At 38.6% G+C, this 27,552-nt stretch overlaps 1 protein-coding gene across 1 annotated transcript in view; it reads right to left on the bottom strand.

Annotated features, from left to right (window-relative positions):
• Positions 1–14,952, bottom strand: part of TM9SF3 (transmembrane 9 superfamily member 3) — a 57,530-nt gene extending 42,578 nt beyond the window's left edge. Inside the window, exons 1-2 of the mRNA XM_006880076.1 lie at positions 14,762–14,952; positions 3,147–3,269 (exon numbers count right to left, since the gene is read on the bottom strand). Of these exons, the coding sequence (XP_006880138.1) occupies positions 3,147–3,269; positions 14,762–14,927 (289 nt within the window). The 5' untranslated portion in view covers positions 14,928–14,952. The remainder of the gene's footprint in view (positions 1–3,146; positions 3,270–14,761) is intronic.
• Between the last annotated feature and the right edge of the window lie 12,600 nt (positions 14,953–27,552).

The raw sequence follows: 27,552 nt of genomic DNA, 5'->3' as shown, positions 1-27,552 counted from the left end.
GCGCGCACGCGTGCGCGCATATCTATATCTCCATTCCATGGGCCTTATGCTCCAAAAGTAATTCCTTAGAGCCCTTCCTCTAAGGTCAATGCATCTTACTAAAGAATGAAGCATAAAAGAGTATTTATCAGAATTAACCCAAGTGATTCTCTTAATTGGAAGAAATTCAAGAAGCATAATTTTGTTCTGCTTTGAGTTAGGGATAACAAAATCATTCTTAAGAGTTAATTTCATTAAGGTTTATTTGTCTACCTGCTCTGAAAACCAGCTGTGGGAGTGAGAACACAATTCTACCAAGAAACTATTCTCTAGGGCCCTCTAGGACTCTGAAAGCTTCACCTCAAGATAAGGCTGATTGTTTCCTTTTCCTGACAAGTATTACTCAGGGTTCAGACAATTCAGATATTCAAGGATATCCAACAGTTCTCTCACATCCCCAGCATCCTAGGGCTACAAAGGATTTAAGATATACAAACACAGTAGCCAATGCTGCTACACTAATCTCCAGCAATCACTTCTAAAAAACCTAAGGTACTAAAAGAGTGAGAGAAAAGTAACTAAAGAACCATAAGCTATAGAAAACAGGGAGGAACCTTCTCTCTCTTGAAAGAACTCAACATGTTCTCTCACTAAAAAAGGAATGAGATGAATGGGCTTCAGTGAATATGGAGCACATTTTCATGCTATTCTCACAGTTGATCATAGAAATATTTGTTAATGTAGTATTAATTAAAGCTTTTTTATAAAATTCTTACTATTTATACTTAATTATCATGTAACACAAGAGCAATGATGCATATATTTCTTAATATTTACTTCTTACATATTTTCTCTTAATACAATATTAATCTCTGGTCTTTCCCAATCTGCTGCTCATAAACACAGATGTTGCTGCTGTTGTTTTTTACTGTTGAGTCAGAACTGACTTGTAAGTGACCCTGCAGTGGGCATCAGAGGCAGTTAATCACATGGGAGGAGGCTGCCCATTCTTCTCCCACGGAGCAGCTGGTAGTTTTGTACCATTTGCCTTTGAGATTGAGCAGTTTCTTACCGCAGTACCATCAGCAGCCTGCTAAGAACTTTAAAAACTAGAATACAAATTTCATACAAGAGGAAATAGCCCCTAAGAGGAAAATATAATCAAATACTAAATATGTGGATTATGATAACTGATTGTGCTTCACACTTCAAATAATTTAATCAAGTACAATACAAATGATATTTTAATTATGTATAAGTTTATATAAACAGTACCCTAAGGTCTCTATATTAATACAGACAAACAAGACTTAACACACAAGTTTCTTAAATATATTTTCCAAAAGTAACATGAATTAATAAAAGAACAGTAATAGCAAAACAAGTCAATAAAAAAATATATTCATGCAAGGGGAACAGGAGTAGGAAGGCAAATAGGTGACAACCATGAATATATATGCAAGGTTGACAAAATGTCCTACATAAGCATTTTTATGTTTTGCAAGTATATGAATACAGTATGTAACTTTGCACAGGAAAAAGTTATAAAAACTTCATAGTCATAACTAAACATCTTGAGGGAATAACTCATTAGGCTTGGGAGACATCAAGGTCAAATGGAATAAAACAGTCCACAAAAATAACATTGTGCATCCTACCAGGGTAAGTACTGATTAGGGTCTAAAAAGCTTCTGAGCAGCCATTTAAGGTGCAATTGTTGGTCTATGTCCAGAGTGAAGAACAGTACAGACTAATAGACCATTCAAGCCTCAGATATGACAACTGTGTAATCCAGAGGGATGGTGCTCACTGACTGCTCTGAAATGGATTACAATGGGAGGCTGGGAATAGAGTAGAACACATGAAACAAACTTAGTAAAATAGGCCAGGCTCACTATTCTGGTAGAAACCTTGAGACTGTGGCCTTGAGATATCTTTCAAGCCTAAAAGCCAAACACATCCTCACAGCTCAACTTTCAAACAACGGATAGGCCTATAAGGTGAACATTAATGTCAGAGGGGTACAAATTCTTCAGAAAATGCATCTCTAGCAGATTAAAGAGCAGCATTTGTGTAAAGATAAAATTCATAAAGCAAGAAAAGACAGGTAAGAAAAAGTGAATGAAAAGTAAACATCAGGAGGAAGTATAAAAAAATGCTGTTGCAATGTGGGAATTCCAATCACCATCATACTAAAAATGTATATCAACTGCTGGATGGAAAACCAATTTTCTGTAAATTTTCACCTAAAATATAATAAAAGCTTAAAAAAAAAGTACTGCTATATCTAAAAAGGATACAACCACAGTACCATGTGAGAAAAGTGGTACTTCAAAATGGGATGGGAAGGATATTTGCAAGGATAGTTCAAATCATTCCAAACACCTTTACTCCTTGAAATCTGAACAGTTATACTGTATGTTAATAGTTCTTTTTTTTTAGGATTCTCATGTGAGACTTGATGATAGTAAAGATTGTTCAAGTAACAGAAATTTATACAATTGGTATTAAAATCATTCTATGGAAAATAGTTGTGACGATGGTTCTTCTGGCCTTTGCCTTAGCCTCCCCTGGAGGTGTGGCCCAACAGTCTCAACTGCAGCATCTTTTGCATCATCAACAGTTGTAGGATTATCATAAAAGGGAGAGCCGGCCATACTATGGAGAGAATGTGGTGAGGCCGAGCTTCACGGAGCCCTGGAGACAGAGCCAGGAGGGCTGGCATGAGACTCCTATGAGATGAAGCTTGTAGGATGACTGAGGAAACCACAGACTTATCTGTGTTGCTCAGTCTAAATCTAGACTCTCACTATGTGATAACCTTTGCCTTTTCTTGCCACCTCTCAACCTAATTCCTTAATAAACCCCACAACTTTTACATGAATATCAAATCCTGTGACTAGTAGAAGCAGGTACTTCACTATGGGGGACTATGTCTTACCCCGGGATTGGTTTTATATAAAAAATGTTATTGATGGGGACAGTTCTCCTTTGTGGAGATGGTACAGGTTAGACACGGCCTTCCCACATTACATTTGCCCCTTTTACAAAAGCAAAAATTTATTTACTGATTGAGCACACAATCATCTTAACAGAATTTTTATATAAATCTTACTTACTACGCAAATATTTCCCAACTTTAAGTGTGACACCCAATATTTACTTACCCCATATTGGTAAGTCATCTATATACATCTGGTACCAGTAGTGATTTTTTATAGCATACACAAATGCATCTCTCTTTTCTTTGTCTAAGTCAATTTCACAGTAAGTTGCTGGCATCACATCATCTGCATAAAATAAAAACCACAAATTATCCCATGGATTTGCAAAATAGTTAGATGGGGGGAAACACAGGGAAAGTCAACACTTTCTGAAGTTACAATTTATACTCACAAGAGCTAAGTTTGGTTGATTGTTGTATGTGGATTCAGTTGACTTTCTTTTCTGTCTTTTGATTTTAAGATTTTTACATTAAAATGAGTTTAATTATTTTTCTTTTCAAAGACAACTTAGGTGGAAAAATTTTATATCCAGGAAATTTTACAAAGTAGTTTTACAATGTATAAAATGGATTTTTTTCCCCAGAAAACTTAAAAACATATTTTAAGTTTTCACTTAATATATAGAGAAATTCAAAAGCATATTCTCACCCAGTTGTTTGGGGCTACTGAGTCGAATCAGACTCATAGAAACACTATGAACAACAGACTGAAACTCTGCCCTATCCTGCATCATCCTCACAATCTCCATTTTAACTCAGGGTAAGACCAGTTGATACAAGTCATAACTTCTATGAAGAATCTCAGTGACTTCTTCATTCATAGAACAAAAATTTAAAAACCTCAATCCAGCAGGTGTCACTGTCTATAAATGAACCCAAAGGCCCCCAAAGAGAAATCTCTCCCATTTCTGACCACTTCCAAAAATAAAATAAAAACTCACTGCCAGGGAGCTCTGGTGGCCTAGTGGCAAGAAGCTGCACTGCAATCCCAGAGGAACACGGTTCAAATCCACCAGATGCTCTGCTGGAGAAGGAGGCACAATATCCTCCTGTACCAGTCAGATCTGATTTGATGGTACACGCACACAAAATTTAAAAAAAAAAAAAAAGGGGGAGCTCTGGTGGCCTAGTGGCAAGAAGCTGCACTGCAATCCCAGAGGCGCATGGTTCGAATCCACCAGATGCTTTGCCGAGGAAGGAGGGACAATCTCCTCCTGTATCAGTCAGATCTGATTTGACGGTACACGCACACACACAAATAATAAAATTTTAAAAAAAAAAAAACCACCTCACTGCCATCAAGTCAATTCTGACTCACAGTGAACCGCCACTGAGTGGGTGTCCATGGCTGTAACTCTTCATAGGAGGAGAGGGGCCATCTTACTCCCACACAGTGCCTGGTGAACTTGAGCCAATGACCTTATGGTTAGCAGCCTGACAAATTACACTTCACACCATCAGAACTCCTTTCAAAATTACCATTCACCCAATTTATTCATTGCCATCAAGTCAGAACTGACTCACAGCTGACCCTTCAGGTATAAGGCTAGAAATCACATGGGAGAAGATGATCTTTCTCCCAAGGGTAACTGGCGGGTTTAAACTACCAGAGAGGAGCCACCTTTGGGTTATCATAGCAATTCCTTACTAGCAGAGATCTCGAAGATCAAACAGTAATGCAATCCAGATGGTCTCTAACTTGGAAGCCACTAGTATTTCAAAAAGGTGCCTATGGTCACTAGTTTCTAATCAAAACAAAGCAAAAACCTGCAATTACACGAAATGTCCCTCAAAAGAAAAAAAAACCAAACCCCAAACAAAAAATCAAAACCAAACAGAGCACAGTTCTTTGTTTCTAAATTCTCCCTTATGCATTATTGCTTATAAATAGTAATTTTTTCTAAAAAAGTTCAACCTCTGAAACACTGATTACAATTCAAATGTGTAATTTCTAAACTATAAATAGCTATTTCCATAAGAAATGGCAATCTGAGTTCCAACTCAAGACATGAGTAGCACGTCTCCCCAGGTGATTTTCCTTATTATAGCCCAGCCCAGAGTGAGTGTCTCAACCATCAAAGATGGCAAGCAACACCAAAATCCCAAGAACAGGAGCAAGGAAACACTCCTGCTCCCAGAGCAAAAGAAACTGGCTAGCACTCCAACAACAAGGACTTCCACACACATTTTTCTTTCTACCCAGGTCTTCTATGACAGCAAAGAATTTCGGCTTATCATAATGGTAAAAACAAAACTGAGCAGTAAAAAGAAGGCTTAGGAAATAAGGTTGCTATAAATGGTTGCAAATGCAGCAGAGTCTAGGAGATCTGGCAGCAAAAGGTCTCCAAATGGAAGAAACCCCATGGAGTTGGATATGGGGGGGAAAAAGGCTGCCAACAATTACAACTACAGGACCTGGTCAAACCAAAGAAAGGTCTAGGATTCAATCAATAACAAATGGCTATGGTGGTTTGGGGAGATAGGACAGTAACTTTTGCAAAAACAATGAATTTTCTATTATTATGGGGATTTCTGAGAACAGCTATGGAAAACAGCTTTTTACATGTTACATTGCCAACCTGGAAGTTGGCAGTTCAAGCCTACCAGTTGCCCCAAGAAATACAGACAGGCAATCACTTCCTGAAAAGTTTTACAGCCTTGGAAACTGATGAAGAGTTTGCTATGAGTCATATTTGGCCCGAAGCCAGTAGGTTTGGGTTTTTGGGTTTGTCTGGGTTTTTTTAATGAGGTTTTGTGGGGTTTTTCGGATAAAGAGCTATAAACTACAACTCACTAATTATAGTCATAAACAACTTGGTAAGTTTTAAGTATGGGGTTCTAAGACAGACAATATGACATTTAATCAAAATGAGTTTAAAAGGTTAATGATTCTTCAAGGCCTGTTCAATTCTCTTTCTTAACCAATTATCCTATTATCCTCGCTCTGATCACCCTACACCCCAAACTCAACTCCTGCAATTCCATAGACTGTGACCTCTAAACTTTTTTGCTTATGCTGTTATCTCCACCTGAAATGTCCATCCAAAAATCATCTCTTCACCTTGAACTCAGTTTCTCCTCCAGAGTGACCCTGAATTCCCTTCCAGCTTCCCTCTCTCACACAACAGTCAGCTGTATTCTCTGCAGTTACCCCTTATTGTCCTTATTTACTCAGAACAATGGCCCATACGTCTACAACACTTTTTACCTCTTAGCTCCTCAAAAGAGAACATCAGATCTCGAGCGCCATATCTTTAATTATACCCCTTTTACCCTCAGCCATGACTGTGAGTGTCTTACAGAGCGGGCACTAAAGAAAGAAAACATTTTATCTTCTTTTTTAGGTCCAAATTAACAAAGAAGTTTTGAAGAATACCTTCCACTGATATGAAATCCAGAAAATGAAAAATCTATTAACTATAATGGGTTGTAAAAAAGGCCAGGTTGGTCATATTTGAATGAAATTCCTCTTCTAGGCATGCACATAAATACAAACATCACAAATAACTCAAGAGTCTGTTATACAACTGAAATAGCACTGCTCTCAGGAGGAAGCTTTGATAATAGCGAAGGTATTGCATCTGAATATACTAAATCCTACCCAGAAATCTACCTCAAATTCAGTTGTACTTGGCAAGCCTCTCATGAAATTACTATCAGCTCATTAATAGAGATACGGACAAGAAGTCTGAGTTTTAGTCCCAATTCCCTTTTTTACTAGCTCTGTGTTCTGAGAATAAAAGCAAGTCATTTAACCTCTGTAAACCTCTCAGTTCTTTCAGGAATAAATTAGAGAGAAATGACATCTATGCTATCTCCAAGCTATCTCCTTTCCAGAGCTGTTTTAAGGATTGAAGTACTAATATATTCAGTGTTCTTAAGTTTCTGTGGACCATATAACCCTCTGAGAATCCAGTAAGAGTTATGTTTCTGGTCTTCTCAAAATGCATTCACATAAAATGAAACCTATGACTTAAGAGGGGACATTAATCCCTCAAGCTAGAATTCCTGGTTCAGTGTTGTATACCTAGAGTCCAGCACAGTGCTGGCAACATGACACTCAATAACTGTTAAATGATATAAAACATACACTAGAAAAATAAGTATATTCTGTTAATTAAACAATAAATACATAAAATATTGGTTAACTCACCAATCTGACTAGCAATATAAACATTACACCTCTTTCTAGACGAATAGTTGGCAAAATATATTAAAAATTGCCCTAAAAACCTTTATAATCTTTGATTTAATAATTCTACTTTTAAGGATTTATCCTAACAAAAGATCCAGAGATGTCAAGATCCAGAAAAATCCAGACCTGCTAAGACAGCCAATCAAATATATTTTTATTTCTTATAGCAAAAAAAAAAAAGAAACAGAAAAGAATTAAAGTATCTCTTAATAGGAAAATGGGGGAAATCATAGTATATCCAAATTACAAAATGCTATGTTTTAAATACACAGTTTTAAAGAGTATTAACAATATGAGAATAAACTCATGTTTTTTAAAAAAAGCAGATTAAAAAGTAGTATTTTATAATACATTGTTGCTGTTATATGCTGGTAAATCAGAACTGATTCATAGCTGACCCTCCAGTGGGTTTTCAGAGGTTGTAAATAGCACAGGATATTGTACACCTTTCTCCCAAGAAACAGCTGATGGATTCAAACTGCATGCCTTTGGGTTGACAACACCATTCCTTATCATCAAGCGACCGTAACATATTATTAGTGTTTGTTAAATAATGGGAAAATTAGAGTGTGTGTATCACAACCCCAATTTTTTAAAAAAGTTGAAAGTGAATTAAAAGAAAGTAAAAGAATATAAACCAAATGTTAATAGCAACTATCTTCAGTGATTTTGCTTTTTTTTATTTGTCTGTAGCGTCTAAACTTTAAACAGAGAACCTGTTTTATTATTAAAGTCACATCCTCCAGTGGTTTTCTAAAGTTTTCTAAATAGAACCAGACTACCTCATCTTTCTCACAAGGAGCGGTTGGTGGATCCAAATTGCTGACTTTTAAGTTAGGAGTTCAACATGCCATTAGGGCTCATGTGATATTATTAGAATTGGAAATGTACAGTCAACGTAGAGAAAAACAATATTATCTGGCTAGAAAAGGATGTGGAGAAACAGCTCATGCTTATTGAATATAATCTTTGCAATTGGCACAAAGTTTAAAAAACTGAAAAATTTAAGATTGAAATTAGTCTGCCTAAAACAGTTTGGTTGAAATTAGGACACTGCATCAAATTCTCAAACCTTCCATTAAACAAGGCATACCAGTAACCACTCTATGCCTCTTCTATTTCCTGAAAATCCATTAAAATATCAGTTAACACGCTGCCGCAAATGACGGTAAAAAAATGTGTTTCTAAGCACAGTCATCAATTTAAAAGTATGTGGCAACGTGTGAAAAAAAAAAGCTGGTAAAGGAATAAAAAGAATTGAAGTTCATGAGGACAAGAAGAATATAGTAGCTAAGAGTTCTACAAATTTTGAGAAATAAAAAGATGGAAGACAGCAAATGATTAATAGAGCAAAGAAAACTATGCTAGAGGAGGAAAACCTATAAAAAGACTGCTGTCACAGAACCCAAGGGAAAATAAGGACTTGGAGGCATCAAGGACCTTGAAACACAGAGGACAGATGTAAGTCTAAAAAGCGCCATGTATAAAACTCTGAATGATACACCAGATATCAACACTTTTCCTGCAACAGACTGGAAGTAGACTCTGGAGAACTTAAACCAGAAAGGTTTAAGATTCAGTGATAGAACAACAACAGAAGTCAGGGCAGTGGGCGATTACTTTTAGTAGGACCCATCTCCCTCCATCCAATCCATCCCCAAATTCCTTCCCTACCCTATGGCATGCAGATCTCTGGTATTGAGGCAAGTATCTGGAGAGAAAAATTACAGTTCATAAAAGCTCATATTGTAGAGCTCAACTACCTGGGATAGCATTACTACTCTGTCGCCTTCCAAAGGGCTATGCCTGAATAAGTTACAAAACCTCTCTGGGCCCTATTTCTTTATCTGAAAAAAATAGAACTAGTAAATCTCATAAACTTATTGTAGGGATGAAAACAGCCAAGGTTCAGAATCACTGAAAATGAAAACTAAAGCCAGGCCTTGACATTTCTACATCTGTAGTACTCTCAACTTACAGAATCATTCTAGAAAAGTGGAAGAAATACTGAAGAAACAATTTCATCCTTTAGATTAACAAGAATATTCAAGAAGAGAAAATTTAAAAGTAGGAAAGAATTTTCTTTAAGTCAGTGATTTTTCCTTAGGAAGTTGCATGGCTAACTCAAAAGTAGTCCCTCTCTGGTAGTCTGGATTCAACAGTGGCTCTCAGAGGAAAGATGGGCAATCTCCTCCCGTGTGACTTTTGTTGTTGCTGCTGTCGTTGTTATGTGCCATCAGGTTGCCTGTGATTCATAGTGACCCTATGTACTACAGCCCTAAATTCTGCTCTAGCCTGTGCCAATCGTATTGTCTCTGACACACCTACCCCCATTACCCCAGTGACAGAATCAACCCATCTCATGGAAGGTCTTCCTCTCTTATGCTGTCCCTCCACCCTCCCAAGCATGACGTCCCTCTTCAAGGACTGGTCCCTCCTTGTAACATGTCAAAAGCATGTCAGCTGAAGCTTCAGAATCCTTGCCTTTAAGGAGCAGCCTGGTCTCACCCTCTCTAGGATGAACCTGTTTGTTCTCCTAGCAGTCCATGGTATATTCAATACTCTTCTCCAACACCACAGCTCAAAGGCATCAATTCTCATTCTATCGTTTCTAGTACTTGTCCAGCTTTCTGATGCATAGGAAGTAACCGCAAAGACTATAGCCTAGATCAGGCGCATCTTAGTTTCCAGACTGATGTTGTAGCTCTTCAATACTTTGGAGAGGTCTCTGATAGTTGACTTTCCCAATTCAAGTCATCTTTTAATTTCCTGGCTGCTGATACCAAGAATGTCGATTGTGGAGCCAAATAAACTAAAGCTGTTAACAATCTCAATCTCTTCACCATCTATCATGCTGTCAATAAGCCCTATGGTGAGAATCTTTGTTTTTTTGATGTTGAGCTTCAAACCATACTGAAGGCTATAGTCCTTGACCTTCTGCAGTAAGCACCAGAAATGTGCAAAGAGCTGGAGTCAGAAAATCAAAGGGGCTGTACTCACTTGGCATTTTTTAAGCTGAAAGAACTGAAGAACAAATTCAAACCTTTAGTTGCAATACTTAAGGATGCTTTGGGCAGAATAGTAAATGATCCAGGAAGCATTAAAAGAAGATGGAAAGAGCATACAGTCATTATACCAAAAGGAACTGGCAAACACAGAAGAATTTCATGAAACAAAACATAAGAGCAAGAGCCTATGGTGATAAAGGAAGAAGTTCAAGCTGCTTTGAAAGAATTGGCAAAAAACAAGGCCCCGGGAATTGGTGGCATACCAACTGACATATTTCAACAAACAGATGCTACCCAGGATGTGCTCACCAAGTTGTGCCAAGAAATCTGGAGGACAACCACCTGGCCATCTGAGTGGAAGAGATCTGTATTTGTTCCCATTCCAAAGAAAGGTGACCCTGAGACAATGCAGAAATTATCAAGCAGTATCATTGATATCACATGTAAGCAAGACTATGCTGAATGAAGGTTATCCAAAAATGACTGGAATAGCACATCAACAGAGAACTGCCTGGAGTACAGGCCGGGTTTAGAAGAGGCACTGGTACTAGGGATATTATAGGTAATGTTAGATGGATCTTGACAGAAAAGAGTATCAGAGAAATGTCTATCTGTGTTTCATTGATCATGCAAAGGCATTTGACTATGTGGCTGGCTCTGAGAAGAATGGGAATTCCAGTACACTTAGCTGTGCTTGTGTGAAACCTATACTTGGACCAGAAGGCAGTCGTCAGAACAGAGCAAAGTAAAACTGCAAGGTTAAAAACTAGGAAAGGTGTACGTCAGGGGATGTGTCCTATCTCCATACCTTTTCAATCTATATGCAGAACAGATTATCTGGGAGGTTGGGCTCTGTGAGAAGAAATGTGACTTATAGTCACCAAATTCTGCTACATGGCCAGATATGAGTCAGTTCTAATTTGATGGCAATGACTTTGAGTTAACAAGCTGTACTATACTGCAAGAATTCTCAAATGGAGAGAATGGAGGGTAAGTGGTATCTCCCTGGTCTAGAGTCACTATTCCAGTTCATCTAATGATCATGATGGGTTAATTAATTACTATGAGAACATGATCATACAAATGGGCCAAATCCCTCTCTCATTGCCAAGATGCAATCGACTGACAGCTGACTGACATTTTCAAAAGCTGTAAAACACATGGGAGGAGACTGCCCATCTTTCTCCTGACGGGCCACTGGTGGATTTGAATCACCTGAGGCATACCATCTCTGGGTTACCAACTCAACTCCCAGTGGATTACACCATTAGAGCTTCTAAATGGCCTGGGTGGTAGACAATTTATTATTAGGAGAGTTCTAGGTCTTAATAGTCTTTTCCTGTTAAGACTACTATGTCTTAATAGTCTGTAATACTATAATAGCCCTCTATTAACAAAGGGAGAAGACTTCTCTCCTAATAAAGGGTTAGACAAAGAGAGGAAGCCCCTCAACAAGACAGACTGGCACAGTGGCTGTACAAAGGTCTCAAGCATGTCAGACATGGTGAAGATGATGTAGGCCAGGGCAAGGTTTGGATCTGCTGTTCACTGGTTTGCAATGAGTCAATGGCACCTAACCACAACATGTCTTACAGGGGAGAGTGATGGTTCAGTCGTGAAATTCTCACCTTCCCCTCAGGAGACCTGAGTTCCCAGTCGATACACTTCATGCGCAGCCACCACCACCAGTGGAGCCTTGCGTGTTGTTATAATGCTTAACAGGTTTTAGCAGAGCTTCTAGACTATGACTGGGAAGAAAGCTCTGGTGATCTACTTCCAAAATATAAGCTAACACAAACCCTACGTTCACAACAGTCTGATTCTTAAGCAATCATGAGGATGATACAAAACCTGGCAATGTTTCATTCCACTTCATCTCTGGGCTTTGTGAGTAGAAATTAAGTGAAAAATCTGAAAGTGCAATTTACCTTTAAAATTCTAAGACACTGTATGTAGCAACTAGAAACCTCCTAAAACACTCTTTTCAAAGTAGGATCTATTTTATTTTTTAACAAAGGTTGCAAAAGAGTACAAGGACCATTACCCATGGCCAGAGACAATTCTGCCTCCTAACAAGCCTGTCCAACAGACAAAGTAAAACTCGACTCTGAGAGGAGTTTCTGAGGCTAGAAATCTTTCACCAGAGCAGACTGCACCATCTTTCTCTCACAGAGCAATTGGTGGGTTCAAATCAATGATTTTTTGGTTAGTAACTGAATGTCTTAAAGGACTACACTAGAAAAGACAAACCTAACTGTATTTAACTAATGTCCTCTGAACGAAGTCATTTTGCAGCATCTGTGCTGGGGACAAGGTGCTCTGATGGTGTAGTTATCACCCTCTATTCAGTCTCAGACATCTCAGCCTCTAGAACTGAGGTGTAGAAAGGAGGAAGTAAAAATCTGATGACAGCTGTCCACAGTAGGACTCAGGGGCTTTTGTTTACCCTTCCTTTACAGCTCTTCTTTTTAAAAAAGCTGTTGACCAAATATGGAAATGACAAAATTAAGTGAATAAAAGGAGTGCTGAAATTCTCAAAGATCACATATTTTAGTCTTAAGTCTCCCTTGTGAATAAATTTTTAAATTCCCTGTTTAAAGTGAAACAAATCTCAGGACCTAATTACAATGGTTCATAAAACTATAGCCATGTCTCAGTGGTTTAAAGTCACAATTTATAATTGTTGTTGTTGTTATGTGCCGTCGAGTCGTTTGTGACTCATAGCGACCCTATGTACAACAGCCCTAAACTGTGCTCTATCCTGTGCCTATCTCATTGCCTCTGACACACCCATCCCGAGTACCCCAGTCACTGAATCAATCCACCTCATAGAGGGTCTGCCCCTCCTGTGCTGTCCCTCTACTCTACCCAGCATGATGTCCCTCTCTAAAGACCTGTCTCTCCTTACAACATGTCCAAAGTATGTCAGACGAAGCCCCAGAATCCTTGCCTCCAAGGGGCAGCCTGGTTTAATCTTCCAAATAATATTTTGGAGGGGGAGGAAATCACAAATATTTATACCTATTTTCAGCAAAAGAAGCTCTGGTGGCCTACTGGGTAATGAGTTGTGCAGTCAGCCCACAGGCAGGCAGTTCGAATGCACCAGCTGCTCCACGGAAGATGGGCAATCTTCCCCTGAGTGATTTACAGTCTCTGAAAATCCACTGAGGGGGTCAGTTTTGACTCAATGGCAGTGAGGGTTGGTTTGTTTTGTTTTTTCATTTTTATAAACAACAAAAATTCTTACAAGAAGGATATCATTTAACTAAAGTTCAAGTGACATTAATTTTTAATATTTTGTTTCACATTTCCTTTCCCCAATCTGCTAAAAATATCTGACGTGACTATTCCTTTTACCTATATGGAAACAATGAAATAAAAATTACAGTAAATAATTTTACTGACTCAATATGGTAAAAGAAAAAAGTATTAAAATCAAAGCTCCTGATTATAAGATCTATGTTCTATTCAAAATCAAGACACCTAATCAAAGATACTGCAGAAATTCAATTATTCAAGTTTCTGCTCACTAGGTTAAACAATACCCACTGACAAAATTCAAAGAGGAAAAATAGGTATCTGTATATTAAATAGATAAGCAGATTCCCCCCCCCAGAGTTTGATAAATCTATGACTTAAATTTAAAACCACATCACGCTACAAGTATTAAGGTGGCAAATTAATACACTGATAAATACACATGCTGAGCTAATGATACAAGTTTAAACTTGAGGCATTTCACAACATTTTTAAGTATCCATATATCCATTACAGCTATGTACCTCCAGAATAAATTCACTTTGAATATATGTAGACCTTACCTACCCACATATGACCAAAGTACAAGAGAGTTTACTAAAAGCACTGTTCAGAAAGAAGTGAATTTCTGTGGTGTTTGCATATACTGTCAAATTGGAACCAACTCATAGCTGACCCTATAGGGCACTTCCAAAGGCTGTGTATTACATGGGAGGAGAATCCATAGCCTTCTCCCAGGGGGTAGATGATGAATTAGGACGCCATGCCTTTGGCTTGGCAGTATACAGCTCCTTACCACTTGGCGATCAGAGCTACTTGAAAAAAGATTTTTGGTGCGTACCACTGAGTCAGAACCAATCCAAAATGACCCTCCATCAGGTTTTGAGAGGCAGTTAACTGCAAAGGAGGAACTTGTCCATCCTTCTCCCGTGGAGGAACTCGTGGGTTTGATCCACATTCTTTAGGGTTGGTAGTGTAATTTTTTTACTATTAAGCCAATTTTATGAAAAGTTTGCTATCCTAAAAAATATTCAAAGTAAACTACTGATAGCTACTATTTATCTGAATGCAACACATTTAACTCACAAACTAAAACCTTTTTCCCAAATTCAGAACAGTAAAGAGAAATTGGCTATGTCTGGAGACATTGTTAGTGGTCACACCTCGGGAGGGGATGAGTCCAATGGTTAGAGTACAGAAATGCTCCTGTGCACTTTCTGCAATAGGCAGGCCCCCACAAATAAGAATGACCTAGCCCCAGGTATCAATAATGTTGATGTTGAACCTATTTCATTATAAGGACTAAGGTTTACTTACCTTTGAATTTAATATCCAGACCACTAAACTCCAATTCAACTCCTTGAAGTGCTTCTCCAAGAGTTTCATGGTAATGACTAATACTTTTTTTTGATCCCACACAGAATGGAAGTGAAAAGTATTTGTAAGTCTCTTGTCGATTATGGTAGGGCCCAACAGTATTCATCCATAAGACAACTTCCTCTTTATCTTGATACTGGAAAAAAGAAAAAAAGAAAGGAAATAGTTATCTATCCTAAGCAAAAGTGTTTATATTATCTCTATTCAAGAAGGTACCAAACAAAATACTGGAAGCTCACTTTAATCTGGTGATTAATGTCCACACATTAAAAATTAAATGGAATTTTAAAATTGTAATCTATGATTGTATCCTCAGGAAATTCAGCTTCCCCAAACTGATAAAAGTTTTTTAGCGATACTATTTAAGCAAGTCCAATATGTATGTAAGAGAATGTTTACAGGTACTATCAAATAATGGTAAACCTATACTTCCTTCCTCATGCAAAAATGGATAAGAGGAAGCAAAATGAGTAGTTATCCAGAGCTCATTTAACTATCAGAAACTCCATGAAGCCATTGTTGCCATCTAAGATTAAAATTATAAGAAGAACATTGATCAAAGTACTATACCATACAGGAGAGAAATAACTGAATGAGAAATAGAGAAAAAGCAATTATGAAAAGCTCCAGTAAATAAAAACCAATATTCTATCTTCTACTTCATTAGCCTGAAAGCCATATATCACACACATATTTAATAAGCAATTATGGTTCTGCTCATGTGTGAACAGCTAAATCTGGAGTCTGATCCAATGGCTTTAACTAAGTGCCTTTACCTTTATAAGGTCTAAATGGAGTGCCAAAGATTTTAAAATTCAGTTTAACATTTCTATGAGCCCGCAAGTTATTCTTATTAGCAAAATAAAGACAATATAATAAGACTTTAAGTTAACCAAGAGCACAGAAGTCGGTTCATTTATTGAACTAAGTGCCTAACATCAGCCAACAACTGTTTCTGTGAATGAGGATCCAGCTTCAAACAAGATGAACATGTTCCCTGCCCTATTACAGGATCATTTCTGCAGGAAAAGATTTCAAACACTGAAAATGAAATTACATAAGGAAGGGCTCTATGGAGCCTAATAACAGAGAAAGATACTCTACTAAACCTTCCTTCCGGTGCTTCATATTCAATTAATTAATATTTTCATTCAAAATGCAACATCTCCAAAATTAAATTAATCCCCTGAATCACCTCTGCTTTTCTAACGGTACTACCATTTTCTCAGAGTCAAACCCTCCCCTGCATTCCAGAGAACTAAACACTGATCCATCTACCCTTATCCAAAGCATCTGCTGCTTCCTTTTGATTCATACCACCCTAAGACTTCAATTCAATCATGTCATCTTCAAACATAATAAAAGTCCCAATGTTCACATAAGGCATCACCCAGTTATCAAGAAAATAAAAACTATTTCATTCTTTTAATACATAAGAAACATGGAGTAGCAGACACAGTATTGGGTATTAATATACTGATGGGGGAAAAGAATATCCTGAAAAAGATACTGTTCTTCCCTTTAAGAAGCGCAGTAAGGCAAGTAAACAACAATTAAAAAATAAGTGTTACATAATGAAAGACTATAGAGGTAACAAGAAAGGAAAGATTAATACTGCTTTGACAGAGATGGATACGGATGAATAACAGTATTAAAAAAAATAAACTGTTCAGAAAAATCAACCAGATAATTTTCGTATGTGAAGAAACTAATCAAAAAGTTTAATGCAAATGTAACCTTTCCATCCATTCATAACTATTCTTTTTATTCTTTGGGTTGACAATTATTTGTAGGCCACCACTTTTCCAATTAATGAGGCATGAGCACATAGCATTAATCAATCACTGTATTCTTTTCTGATTAATAAAGGTTGTTGTTGTAACATAGGTATAGTCTCATAATTCCCAAGACAATGCTCTAAATTAGCCACTAACACCTGACCTGAGTTTTATTAGCACTGAAATCTGCTCATCATTTCTACTTACAAGGGAGGCTCTCCATATGCTATAATGTACACAACATTAGTAAATATGATGAGGTCATAGATAGTGAGCTTCAGTTTTTCAGCAACTTAGTAAAAGAATTTTTACATAGGTGAAAAAATGGCAGTATTATTTTTTTAGAAAAATTAGAAAGGGGGTAACAAAGTGCATCCAGATAAGATTAGAGCATTGAAAGACAGGTCTATTCAAAGGGACTTTGCCATTAATCCTGCTGAGAAGGTCTATTAAAACAGTATTTGTAGGTCTACTAAGATATAATATTTGTCACTCATGATACATGAGCCCCAAAACATCTTTCTGTAAATTTAAAATATATTTCTTTTAAGAACAGACAAAAATAGAATGCAAATGCTTTTTTAAGTTATTTTATATAAACAAAAACATGAAAAATCTCACTACCTTCAAGTCAGAAGCAACTATGGCTGATCCTCCACTGGGGTCCGAAACTGTAAATCCCCTGGGAGACTGCCCATCTTTCTCTAGAAAGCCACTGGTGGGTTCAAATTGCCAGGGTACAACCTCTGGGTTTGGAGCACAGCTTCCTACAAACTAGGCCACCAGAGACCCCTAACTGAAAAACAGAACTAAAACAATGTCAAAGTTGCAACATGCATTAAGTCATACTTTCTAAAGTTACTCCTGTTAAACACTCTCCCTTCATAGGGTGATAGTGTGATCATAGACTAATTTTTTAACATATGTGTTATACATGATTTTTCTAATATAATACACGATGTACACTGCAGTATAACAAATTTATATCATTAAATAGTGTAAGAATCTTTCTGAGAGCAGAAATAATCACTAGGAACACACAAAGAGAAACTACAAGGCTGAAGAGTAGAAGGTGAAGAGATTAAGGCAATGACAATGTCTCTTTTCTTTTAAACTGTTCCATTTAAATTCTTTCCACCAGCCTACTACTTGGAGATCCTTGATTGAACTAATTCACTTTTGAAATTCCAGGCAATTTTAAAATCAAACTAAAACAGTTGCTGTCAAGTACATTTGGTTTAATGGAGAACCTGTGTGCAGCATTTGATGTGGTTTTTTACATTACCGATCCGTCTTTAAATGTCCCCCAAGGTGGATCTGATGCATCAACCTTTGGTTTTGCTGTCAAGCACTTAACCAGTTTGTACTACGCAACAAACTCAAATACTTTCTTTGGAAAAATTTGGCCAATGATTCCGGGAAAGGAATTTTACAAATGCTTTTCCCCCCCTTGTTGTGTACCATCAAATTGGATCTAACTGGCACAGTAGGGGATTGCCCCTCCTTCTCCCGTGGAACATCTGGTGGATTCAAACAGCACACACTCGGGACTGCAGTGTGGCTTCTTGCCACTAAGCCACCAGAGCTCCCTCTTAACTGCATTTTTAAACAAGGCAAAGGGATGGGGTGGGAGGAAAGAAGAAAGGTAGCACAGCAGTGGGATCAGAAGACCATCAGAGAGTCACCCTGAAGTGGCCAAATAAGAAGAGCCCCATTCAGGCTACTTGTATTCTTAATCTTATCATTTTCGTCATTTTCCAACTCCAAACAGTTTCCCTGTTACTTCCAACTTCTGAGCAGTCTTTCTCGCTTTATTTCTTAGGCCATCCTCCCAATTTATAAAACCCCTTTTGGTCCATCTATCCAAATTCTTTTTCTTCTACAAAACCATTCAAAATCGTCCCTTCTATGTAAACCCTTCCCTGACCAATCCCTAGTGTTGATCTTGGCGTCTTCTGCAATAATAGTACAAACTAAAAAGACCAAACCCACTACCATTTAATCAATTCTAGTCCTAGGACCCTCCATCAGGAGGATCTTGAATTCACATCTGAGGCTGTGAATCATTCTTTCTCTCTCAAAGGAGCTGGTGGATCTGAACTGCCAACCTTTCATTTAGCAGCCTTATACTACTACATAATAACACTTGTTATGTGATGTCAAGTCAACTAACTACAACTCATAGTGACTCTATGCACAATAGCTCTGAGCCCTGCTCTACCCTGAGCCAATCTCCTTGACTCTGACACCCTACCCCCATTACCCCAGTTATGCAGCAATCCATCTCATTCAGGGTCTTCCTCTCCTGACTCTTTAATAGTTAGGTGTTAGGTGTTGTCAAGTCGAGTACAACTTATAGAGACTCTATGAAAAAGAAAAACATCTGAACTTTGTTCTATCCTGTGCCGTCCTCATACTTCTTGACACACAAGCACCCACTGCAGCAGTCACTGTGTTAATCTACTTGGTTGAGGGTCTTCCTCTCCTTTGCGGACCCTCCACCTTTCCCAACATCATGTCCCTCTCAAAGGAACAGCAACTCCTAACAACATGCCCAAAGTATGTGAGGCAAAGCCTCATCATTCTTGCCTCCAATGAGCACTCCAGCTGCACCCTCTCCAAGACATATGTTTGTTCTCTTGGCCGAGCATGGGATGTTCAGCACTCTTCTAAAACACCACAGCTCAAAGTTGTCAATTCCTTTTCTGTCATCCTTATTCACTATCTAACTCTCAGGTGTAAAGAAAGTAATTGAAAAGACTATGGCCTGAATAGATTCACCTTAGCCCACAAACTGACATCACTACACCTCAATAATTTGGAGAGGTTCCTAACTCAAGATTTTCTCAGTGCAATGCATCTCCTTATTTCCAGACTGCTGGTAGCACCAAGGGTGTTAATTGTGGATCCATGCAAAATGGAAGTTCCTGACAGTTTCAATATCCTCTCCATCCATTATGATGCTGCCTACTGGTCCAGTGGTAAGAATCTTTGTTTTCTTGATACTGAGATGCAATCTATAAGGCAGGCCGCATTCCTTGACTTTCTGCACCAAGTACTTCAGGTCCTCCTCACATTCAGCAAGCAAATTTGTGTCAGCTGCATAATGCAGGTTTTATTGATGAGTCTCCCTCCAATCCTGATGCCACACTCCTCCTGATAGAGTCCATCTTCTCAGATAATTTGCTCAGCATACAGTTTAGATAGGTATGGAGAGTGACTACAACATTGACACAGTCCCTTCCCAATTCCAAACCATGCAGTGCTGCCCTGCTCCATTCACAAAACAGCCTCCTGGTCCAGGTATAAGTTCCAAAGGAGCACAATCAAGTGCTAAAACACAACTGTCATACCTTAATTTAAATAATTAATCCTCCCAAAACTCTGAGATAGGTTCTACTAGTCCCCATTTTACAGATTAAGAAAACAAAAGAGATGTTAAAGAATTTGTCCAAGATCACATAAGAAATCAGGTTAGAAATTTAGCACAACAGTGTCACTGATCTCAGTCCAGTTTCACTGGAGACCTGATGATGCTGAATTAGGTTTCAGCAGAGTGCTCAGAATAAGATGGACTACAATGAAAGGCCTGGCAATCTTCAAAATATCAGCCACTGAATCACAACGGTCCAATCAACGAACCATCATGAGACCAGCACAGGACCAGGCAGCATCTCATTCTCTTGTGTGTGGAATCACCATGAGTCAGGCAGCTAACAACAAAATCAACCTCAATAATTAAAGAGCAAAAACCAAGAAAAAGAAATATGAAGAACTGCAACTGTGAAAAGCAATCAAAAATTATATTAAGTAGTGAAGAATTGTTCCACTTGTACCTTTAGTCTCCCTTAAAAACAAATCCTTCTTCAAATCCACCAGATGCTCTGCAGGAGAAGGAGGGACAATCTCCTCCTGTACCAGTCAGAACTGATTTGATGGTACACACAAAAAAATAGTAAAGTTTTTTTAAACAATTTTTTTTTAAAAAAAGAACAAATCCTTCTTATGAAGCTTCTTATACTCTACTCACAGCAGACAAAAAACCCAAAACTTCCTCATTGCCATCATGAGTCAGAACCAATTCAGAGCTGACCCTCTAACGCATTTTTGAGGCTATAAAAGAACAGAAGTTGTCCTCTATTCTCCCTCAGAGTGGTTGGTGGGTCTGAACCATCAGAGGTGTGTCCTCTGGTTAGCAGCACAATACCCTGTGAATTATGCCACCCGAGCCCACAAGAGAAAGGATCTGTTAGATCACTCATTTAAATGTACTGGATATGTGCTGGGAAAAGAGACGTTCCCCCTCACCTGTTAATACACCCTTGTGAAAAACACAAATTAACTTTTTAGGAGAAAATGTTACATACTTATGTAAAATCTGAATCAAGAAATCAGAATTTACAGATAGGCAAAGGACTGAGAGTTCAACGTAAGTACTCAAATGTAATTTTTCATTTTCAGAAACAGAAGAAAGATACTGATTTACTTTCAAATACATATAAAAAACTAAATTACACATAAGAAATAATATTAGGCTCAGAAAACATTTTATAAATCATAATTTTATCTATTTAAAACACATACCAAACAGATTTGAGACCCTGGACACTAATGAACAAAGATCAGAAAAATGCAAAAGGTCATTACAAAGAGAGAGGAGGAAGAAAAGATCAAGATGGATGTCGGAAGAGATCTGAACAGAGCACTGGAGTGCCAAGAAATCAAAACAAAGGGAAGAAATCAGGAAGGTAAAGAGCTTAACAGAGATTTCAAAGGGCAGCTCTGGAAGACAAAGCAAAGTATTATAATGAAATATGCAAAAAAGCTGGAGTTGCTCAGCAGTTCTTAAGCTGAAGGAGCTGAAGAACAAATTCAAGCCTCGAGTTACAATACTTCAAGGGTGCTATGGAGAGAATATTGAATAATCCAGGAAAATCAAAAGAGGATAGAAGGAGAAGAGAGAGTCACTGTACCAAAAAGAACTGGCTTGACACACAAGAATTTCATGAAACTACTTAGTTTCAAGAAGCAATGATGATGAAGGAGGAAGTAAAGCTTGCTCTGATGGACTTGGCAAAAAATTAAGCCAAAGGAATTGATGGACTGCCAACTGATGTATTTCAGCAAACAGATGTTTTTCTGGATGCGCTCACCAGGTTGTCCCAAGAAATCTGGAGGACAACTACCTTGCCAACAGACTGGAAGAGATCCATATTGATTCCCATTCCAAAAAAAGGTGACCCAACAGTGTGTGGAAATTATCAGACAATATCACTAATATTACACATAAGCAAAATCCTGCTTAAGATTATGCAGAAATTACTGGAACAGTACATTGACAGAGATCTACCCAGAAATACAAGCTGGATTTAGAAGAGGTAGTGGCACTGGAAACATTAGTGACAATGTCAACTGGATCTTGGCAGAAAGCAAAGAGTACCAGAAGAATGTCTGTGTTTTATTAACTATGCCAAGGCTTTGGATTGTGTGTATCACAAAAACTGTGGCAAACCTTGAGAAGAACAGAAATCCCAGAACACTTGATTGTGCTCATATTAAACTTACATGGATCAGGAGGCAGTAGTCAGAAGAGAGCAAGGAAACCCTACGTGGTTCAAAATCAGAAAACTAGTACATTAGGGATTTGTCCTGTCCCCCTATCTTTTCAATCCATATATAACAGATCATTCAAGAGGCTAGACTTTCTGAGGAGGAATGGGGCACCAGGATTAGAGGAAGACTGATAACAAACTGTGTTATGCAGATAACACAACCTTACTTGCTGAAACTGAGGAGGGCCTGAAGTACGTGGTGCAGGTGGTCAAGGACTGTAATCTACAATATGGCTTGAAACTCAGTATCAAGAAAATGAAGATTCTTATCACTGGGCCAAATGGCAGCATCACGATAGATGGAGAAGAGATTAAGATTGTTAACAATTTCCGTTTGTTCAGGTCCATAATCAACATTCTTGGTACCAGGAGTCAGAAAATCAAAAAGACGATTTTTATTAGGAAACTGTGCTGTCAGAGATCTCTCCAGAGTGCTGAAAAGTAAGGCTGTCACTCTAGAGACTAAGGTACACCTAATCTAGGCCATGGGCTTCACAATTGCTTGCTATGCATCAGAGAGCTGGACAATGACCAAGGACAAGAGAAGAATAATTGATGTCTTTAAGCTGTGGTTCTGGAGAAGAATATTGACCCCTCCATGGAATGTCAAGGGGACTAACAGGTCTGACCTGAAGAGGATGAAACCAAGCTGCCCCTTGGAGGCAAAGATTTTGAGACTTCATCTTATATACTTTGGGCATAAGTAGCCCAAGAAGGATACCATGCTTGGAAGGGTCGAGGGACAGACGAAGAGGAAAACCCCTGATGAGATGTACTGACACAATAACTGGGGTAATGAGGGTAGGTATGTTAGAGACACTGAGACTGGTTCAGGATACAGCAGAGTACACAGCACTGTGCATAGGCTCACTATTAGTCGTAGTTAACTCAACAGCACGTAACAACCTACAACTAATTCACAAATCAATTTTTAGCTACTGTCTCTTGAGATAATGACTTTATCTCAAAATACCTTTGTACCTAAATAAGCTTCTAGTCTGCCAAAAAGTACAACCAAAAATAGGACAATAAACTATGGCATTCCCTAAAAACAAGACTTATATCAGAGTTCTCAGAAGTCACCTTGTAAACAGCTATTCTCTATACAAGTGGCATAGTGTGCAACATACCAGGTCGCAGGCTGCTAAACTAAAAAGTTAGCCATTCTAGTCTGCTTCACAGGAAGATGACAGGAAGTCTCCTCCTGCACAGACTTACCATCTAAAGAAACCCAACTGAGGGTCAGCTAAGAGTCAGAACAAAAAGTGACTTTTGTGATCATGTGGAAGAAATAGATCACACAGAAAATCAAGAGCACAGTGTATAAGATTCTTGTGCCCTTGATTACTCTTTGAGGCTAACGTCCCTATATAGGATTCCTGTGGGAGCTGTACACAAGATGGGTAGAAAACAAAAGGACTAAGGATCATGAAAGCTCACATTTTTTCTGTAGCCTCGTTCCAGTCACTGGGGCTCTGCTCACCATCAGAAAACTGACTGAGTTTAATGAAATTATCTCAAACCATTCTAAAGCCCTAAGATTCTCAATCTGAAATAGTTTTTTAATAAAGTCCTTTGAGATTTCAGGAGACATAATTATTTAACTCCAGATGCCTCCATCTACATCCAGTTTCAGAAAACCAAATAAACACTGTACCCAAAATATTTCTCACCTCCTTTCAAAACCAACGAAAACACCAAGCTGGTTCCAATTCACATATCCTATAGAAACATAGTAGAGCTGTCCCCCAGGAGTCAAGGCTGTCTAAGCACACTTTTGCTATCATTAAGATTCTCCCTCGGAGAGCTTGTGAGTCAGAACCATCAACCTTTTTGGCCAGCAAGACGTCTTAACCACAGTGCCTTCAATAACTTAGAAGGTCCTTTTAACAACTCTTCAACCACCTGTTAGTGTCAACATCTCATTTCCTCATCATGTCAAAGAAATACCACAAGAGTCTGACTGTCAACTGAATCCTAACCCATTAAGCGAAGAGAAGGCTGCCTTGTGGTCCAGCTAAATAATGTGCAGAGACAAGTACAAATGAGCATGCAAAGCCTTTGTTTAAAATTATGAAAAATTTTGAGATGGCAGTGAGATTATTAAAACCAGAACTAGACCCCGTGTGAATGTTCAGTTTGCACATCCATAAATTTGGCTCTATTTAAATAATGTTGTTTGCCGTTGGCTGCTGTCTGGTCAACCATAACCCACAGTGACCCTATGAACAGGAAGTAGATCTGTACCCTGCCATACCCATCATCTTTGACATACCTGAGCCTATTATTATAGTCATTTTGTCCATCTTGTTGAGGGTCTTCCTCTCTTTTGCTGATCCTCAACTTGCCAAAGCATGATGCTTCCCAGGAGATTAATTGCCTCTGAAAACCCGTCAAAGGGTCAGCTGTGGGTCAGTTCCTATCCTATGGTACACAACAACAACAGCCCCTCCTAACATGCTCAAAGTGAGATGAAGTGAAGTTTCATCGTCTAACTAGACAAAGCCAAATATTCCCTTAAGCAAAACACTATCATTACAGAAAAACCATTCCGTTTCATACCAAGTGTTTTACTGTCATTCTTCTAAGATAGATGCTGGCTAGGAAGTCTCACATTAACACAGAATTTCAAGAGTTTCAAAGACCACCTCTTCCAGGCCAGGTAGCCTCAGGCGAGGTACTTCTCTGGTTTTCCTCATTTTAAGGAAGTGGCACAATGCTGCCCACCTAGCAGAGTCAGCATGTTCATATCAGCCCCTGGTTGTGATCCAGTTATTTCTAATTCATGGCAACCACACACACAGCATACCAGACAACAGAAGGGCTGATAACTATTACTTTTACCTGAAAACAATTTTTACAAAAACGTAATCAAGTCAAACTTTAGCTTCTGTAAACTGTCCTTTAATTAATCATTCAATTCCACAAGTATTTATTAACCAGAACCATCTTCCCTGGCTATGGTGTCTCTTTCCCCTCCAGTATTCTTCACTCTTCAATTCAGCTGGGGGGCAGGGAGTGGGAAGAAAGAAGGGGTACTTGTCCATTGTTACCGGTTTTTCAAAAACGCATTTCAATGACACTTAAATTTCTACTTACTCTTAATGTCATTTTCCCCTTATAGCCCTCAATAGCTTTTTAAAATAATGGAAAATTAAATGAGAATAGTTAACTGCTGACATAACTAAAATGACATGTCAAGGATTCAAAATTATTTTTCTAAGGACCTTCTCATATTTTACATTCTTTGTGGATGTCAACAAACACCTTTTAACATATATACTAAATTCATTTGCTGGCATAAATTTTTTTTAAAATGCTCCTGGCAATAAAATTTTTACTGAAATTGGGTTTTACGTTGTACGATTATAAATTATTCTGAAGACCTTTATGTACTGCCAAAGCATGAAATTTTTATTGTTAATTTTCATTGTTTTCCCCATTTATAGCAGTATGAAAACCAAGATTAAAAAGTAATTCGATACTGAAGTTTATGTGTCTAGTTGGTGGGACTATGGTTAAGAGACAGTTCTGACTTTATATACTAACTTTTCATATGTGTTTTAAAAAAATCAGAAAAATATTAGGAACAATCTCATTAACCAAAAGGATGCCAATTAAAAATCCAAAGGTAATCATGAGCACAATCTGTATGTTCTCTGTACACTATATAAAATAATATCAATCCTTACACTTAAAGACAAGTTATCTGGTAGAAGAAACAAGAAGACTGGTATTTTTTTTTTATTTTTTTAAGAAGACTGATATTAATGTAACCATTTACTCTCTGAACAAAATTTCACTAAAATTGTTGTGCAGTTATTCAAAATGGGTGACCCTCGAGGACATTATGCTGAGTGAAATATCTCAGTCACAAAAGGACAAACACTGCATGGTGCCACTGCTGTAGAATGGGACTGACATCAGGGTTGGGGTAGGAATGAGAAAAACTGGATGAATTATGTATACTGCACTGAAACGGATGAGGGAGAGAACAGTTTAAAAGCAATATATTATAGGGCATTATGATCATCGTAAGAGTTAGGAATGACGATTGCAGAGTGGGGTATACTCGGGGTGGGGGGTAAGGGGGAATTGTATACCAATGAAGGAATTTTTCTTTTACTTTCCAAAGAAAAGAGCAAACTGGGGGTGGGGGGGGCGGGGAGAAAAGTACAACAATGAACGAATGGAAATCCAAAAATCTCTGTAAATATTCATTAACATTAAGAAAAAAGAAAAAATTATTGCGAAAAAAACCCCAAACAACAACAAAAACACGTTACAAAATAGAGATTTGAGTCTCTGGCTGTAATTAAAAGTACAATGGCCAAAAGTTTAAATTTCTTTTATTTTTAAAGTAGCTTGAGTTCAGTAACCCAGTGACAGCAAAAAAAGAAAGCCTTGTTCACTGTAAGTATAATCTATTTATTTAGTGGGCAGGAACAACAGAAGTCTCCTCAAATACCTAACTTCTCAGTATGTTGAGACAATACGGAAACGCAACACAATCATTGAATGAATGAGGAAAAGTATTAAAAACAATTACCTGCCAAGAATGATTTCTCGGTCATGGCTACATCTACCATTCTGAAAAGTGAACCACAGCCCTAAGGAATGTCACTGGAGAGTCCTGTCCATCCACGCTTTGATGTAAAAATGCCAATTAAATGAGCCACCCATCACATCTGAGGCCAAATGCAAATGAGCCCCAGTGTCCGGTCCTTACAGGAAGCTTGGCAAAGGATGAAGACCCGCAACTGTCAGAAGCGGCCTTAGAGAGACCGCAGGTATGGGTGGACTATGAGAGAGGAGAAAGTTACAAGGAGGGTCTTCGCAGCTAGGTGTGTGCAAGCTGACTGCGTGGACACGTGTAAACTGCTCCTCCGCCCGAGTTTAGGAATGGTTAAAACCACGCCAGGGTTTTGATCCGGTTGGGCAGAGGCAGGGGGAAGGGAGAACGGGCAAGGACCATAAACTGGTGGATTATTTCCCGGTGAGTGTATGACGGGCAATCGTGCCGCATCCATCTTCCGCTGTGTCCTAGAGCCCAGCAGCCGGAGGCGCAGCCCCCGTCCCCGGGTCCCCCAGCCCCGAACTGGACCTGATCGCAGCCCCTACTTGCCAAGCGAACCCTGGCCCGCAACAGGCTCCTTCCTTGGCTCCCGGGACCCCTAGACCCAGGGCTGCGGCGCCATTTAAGTCCGAGTGCCGGGAAGGCCCAGTGACTCGGGACGGCGAGCTCTATCCCGGGAAGCACGGAGAGGCCTCCTCCCTGCGCCCCGCGTTTCTGCTCAGCCCAGGCCCAACCGGAAGAAGTCCTCGGGCGGCCGCAAGGCTC

The sequence above is a fragment of the Elephantulus edwardii genome, unplaced genomic scaffold, assembly GCF_000299155.1.
Source record: "Elephantulus edwardii isolate Elephantulus edwardi_28Jun2011 unplaced genomic scaffold, EleEdw1.0 scaffold00006, whole genome shotgun sequence".
NCBI classification, from domain to species: Eukaryota; Metazoa; Chordata; class Mammalia; order Macroscelidea; family Macroscelididae; genus Elephantulus; species Elephantulus edwardii.
This window is presented reverse-complemented; position numbering and strand designations above follow the sequence as displayed.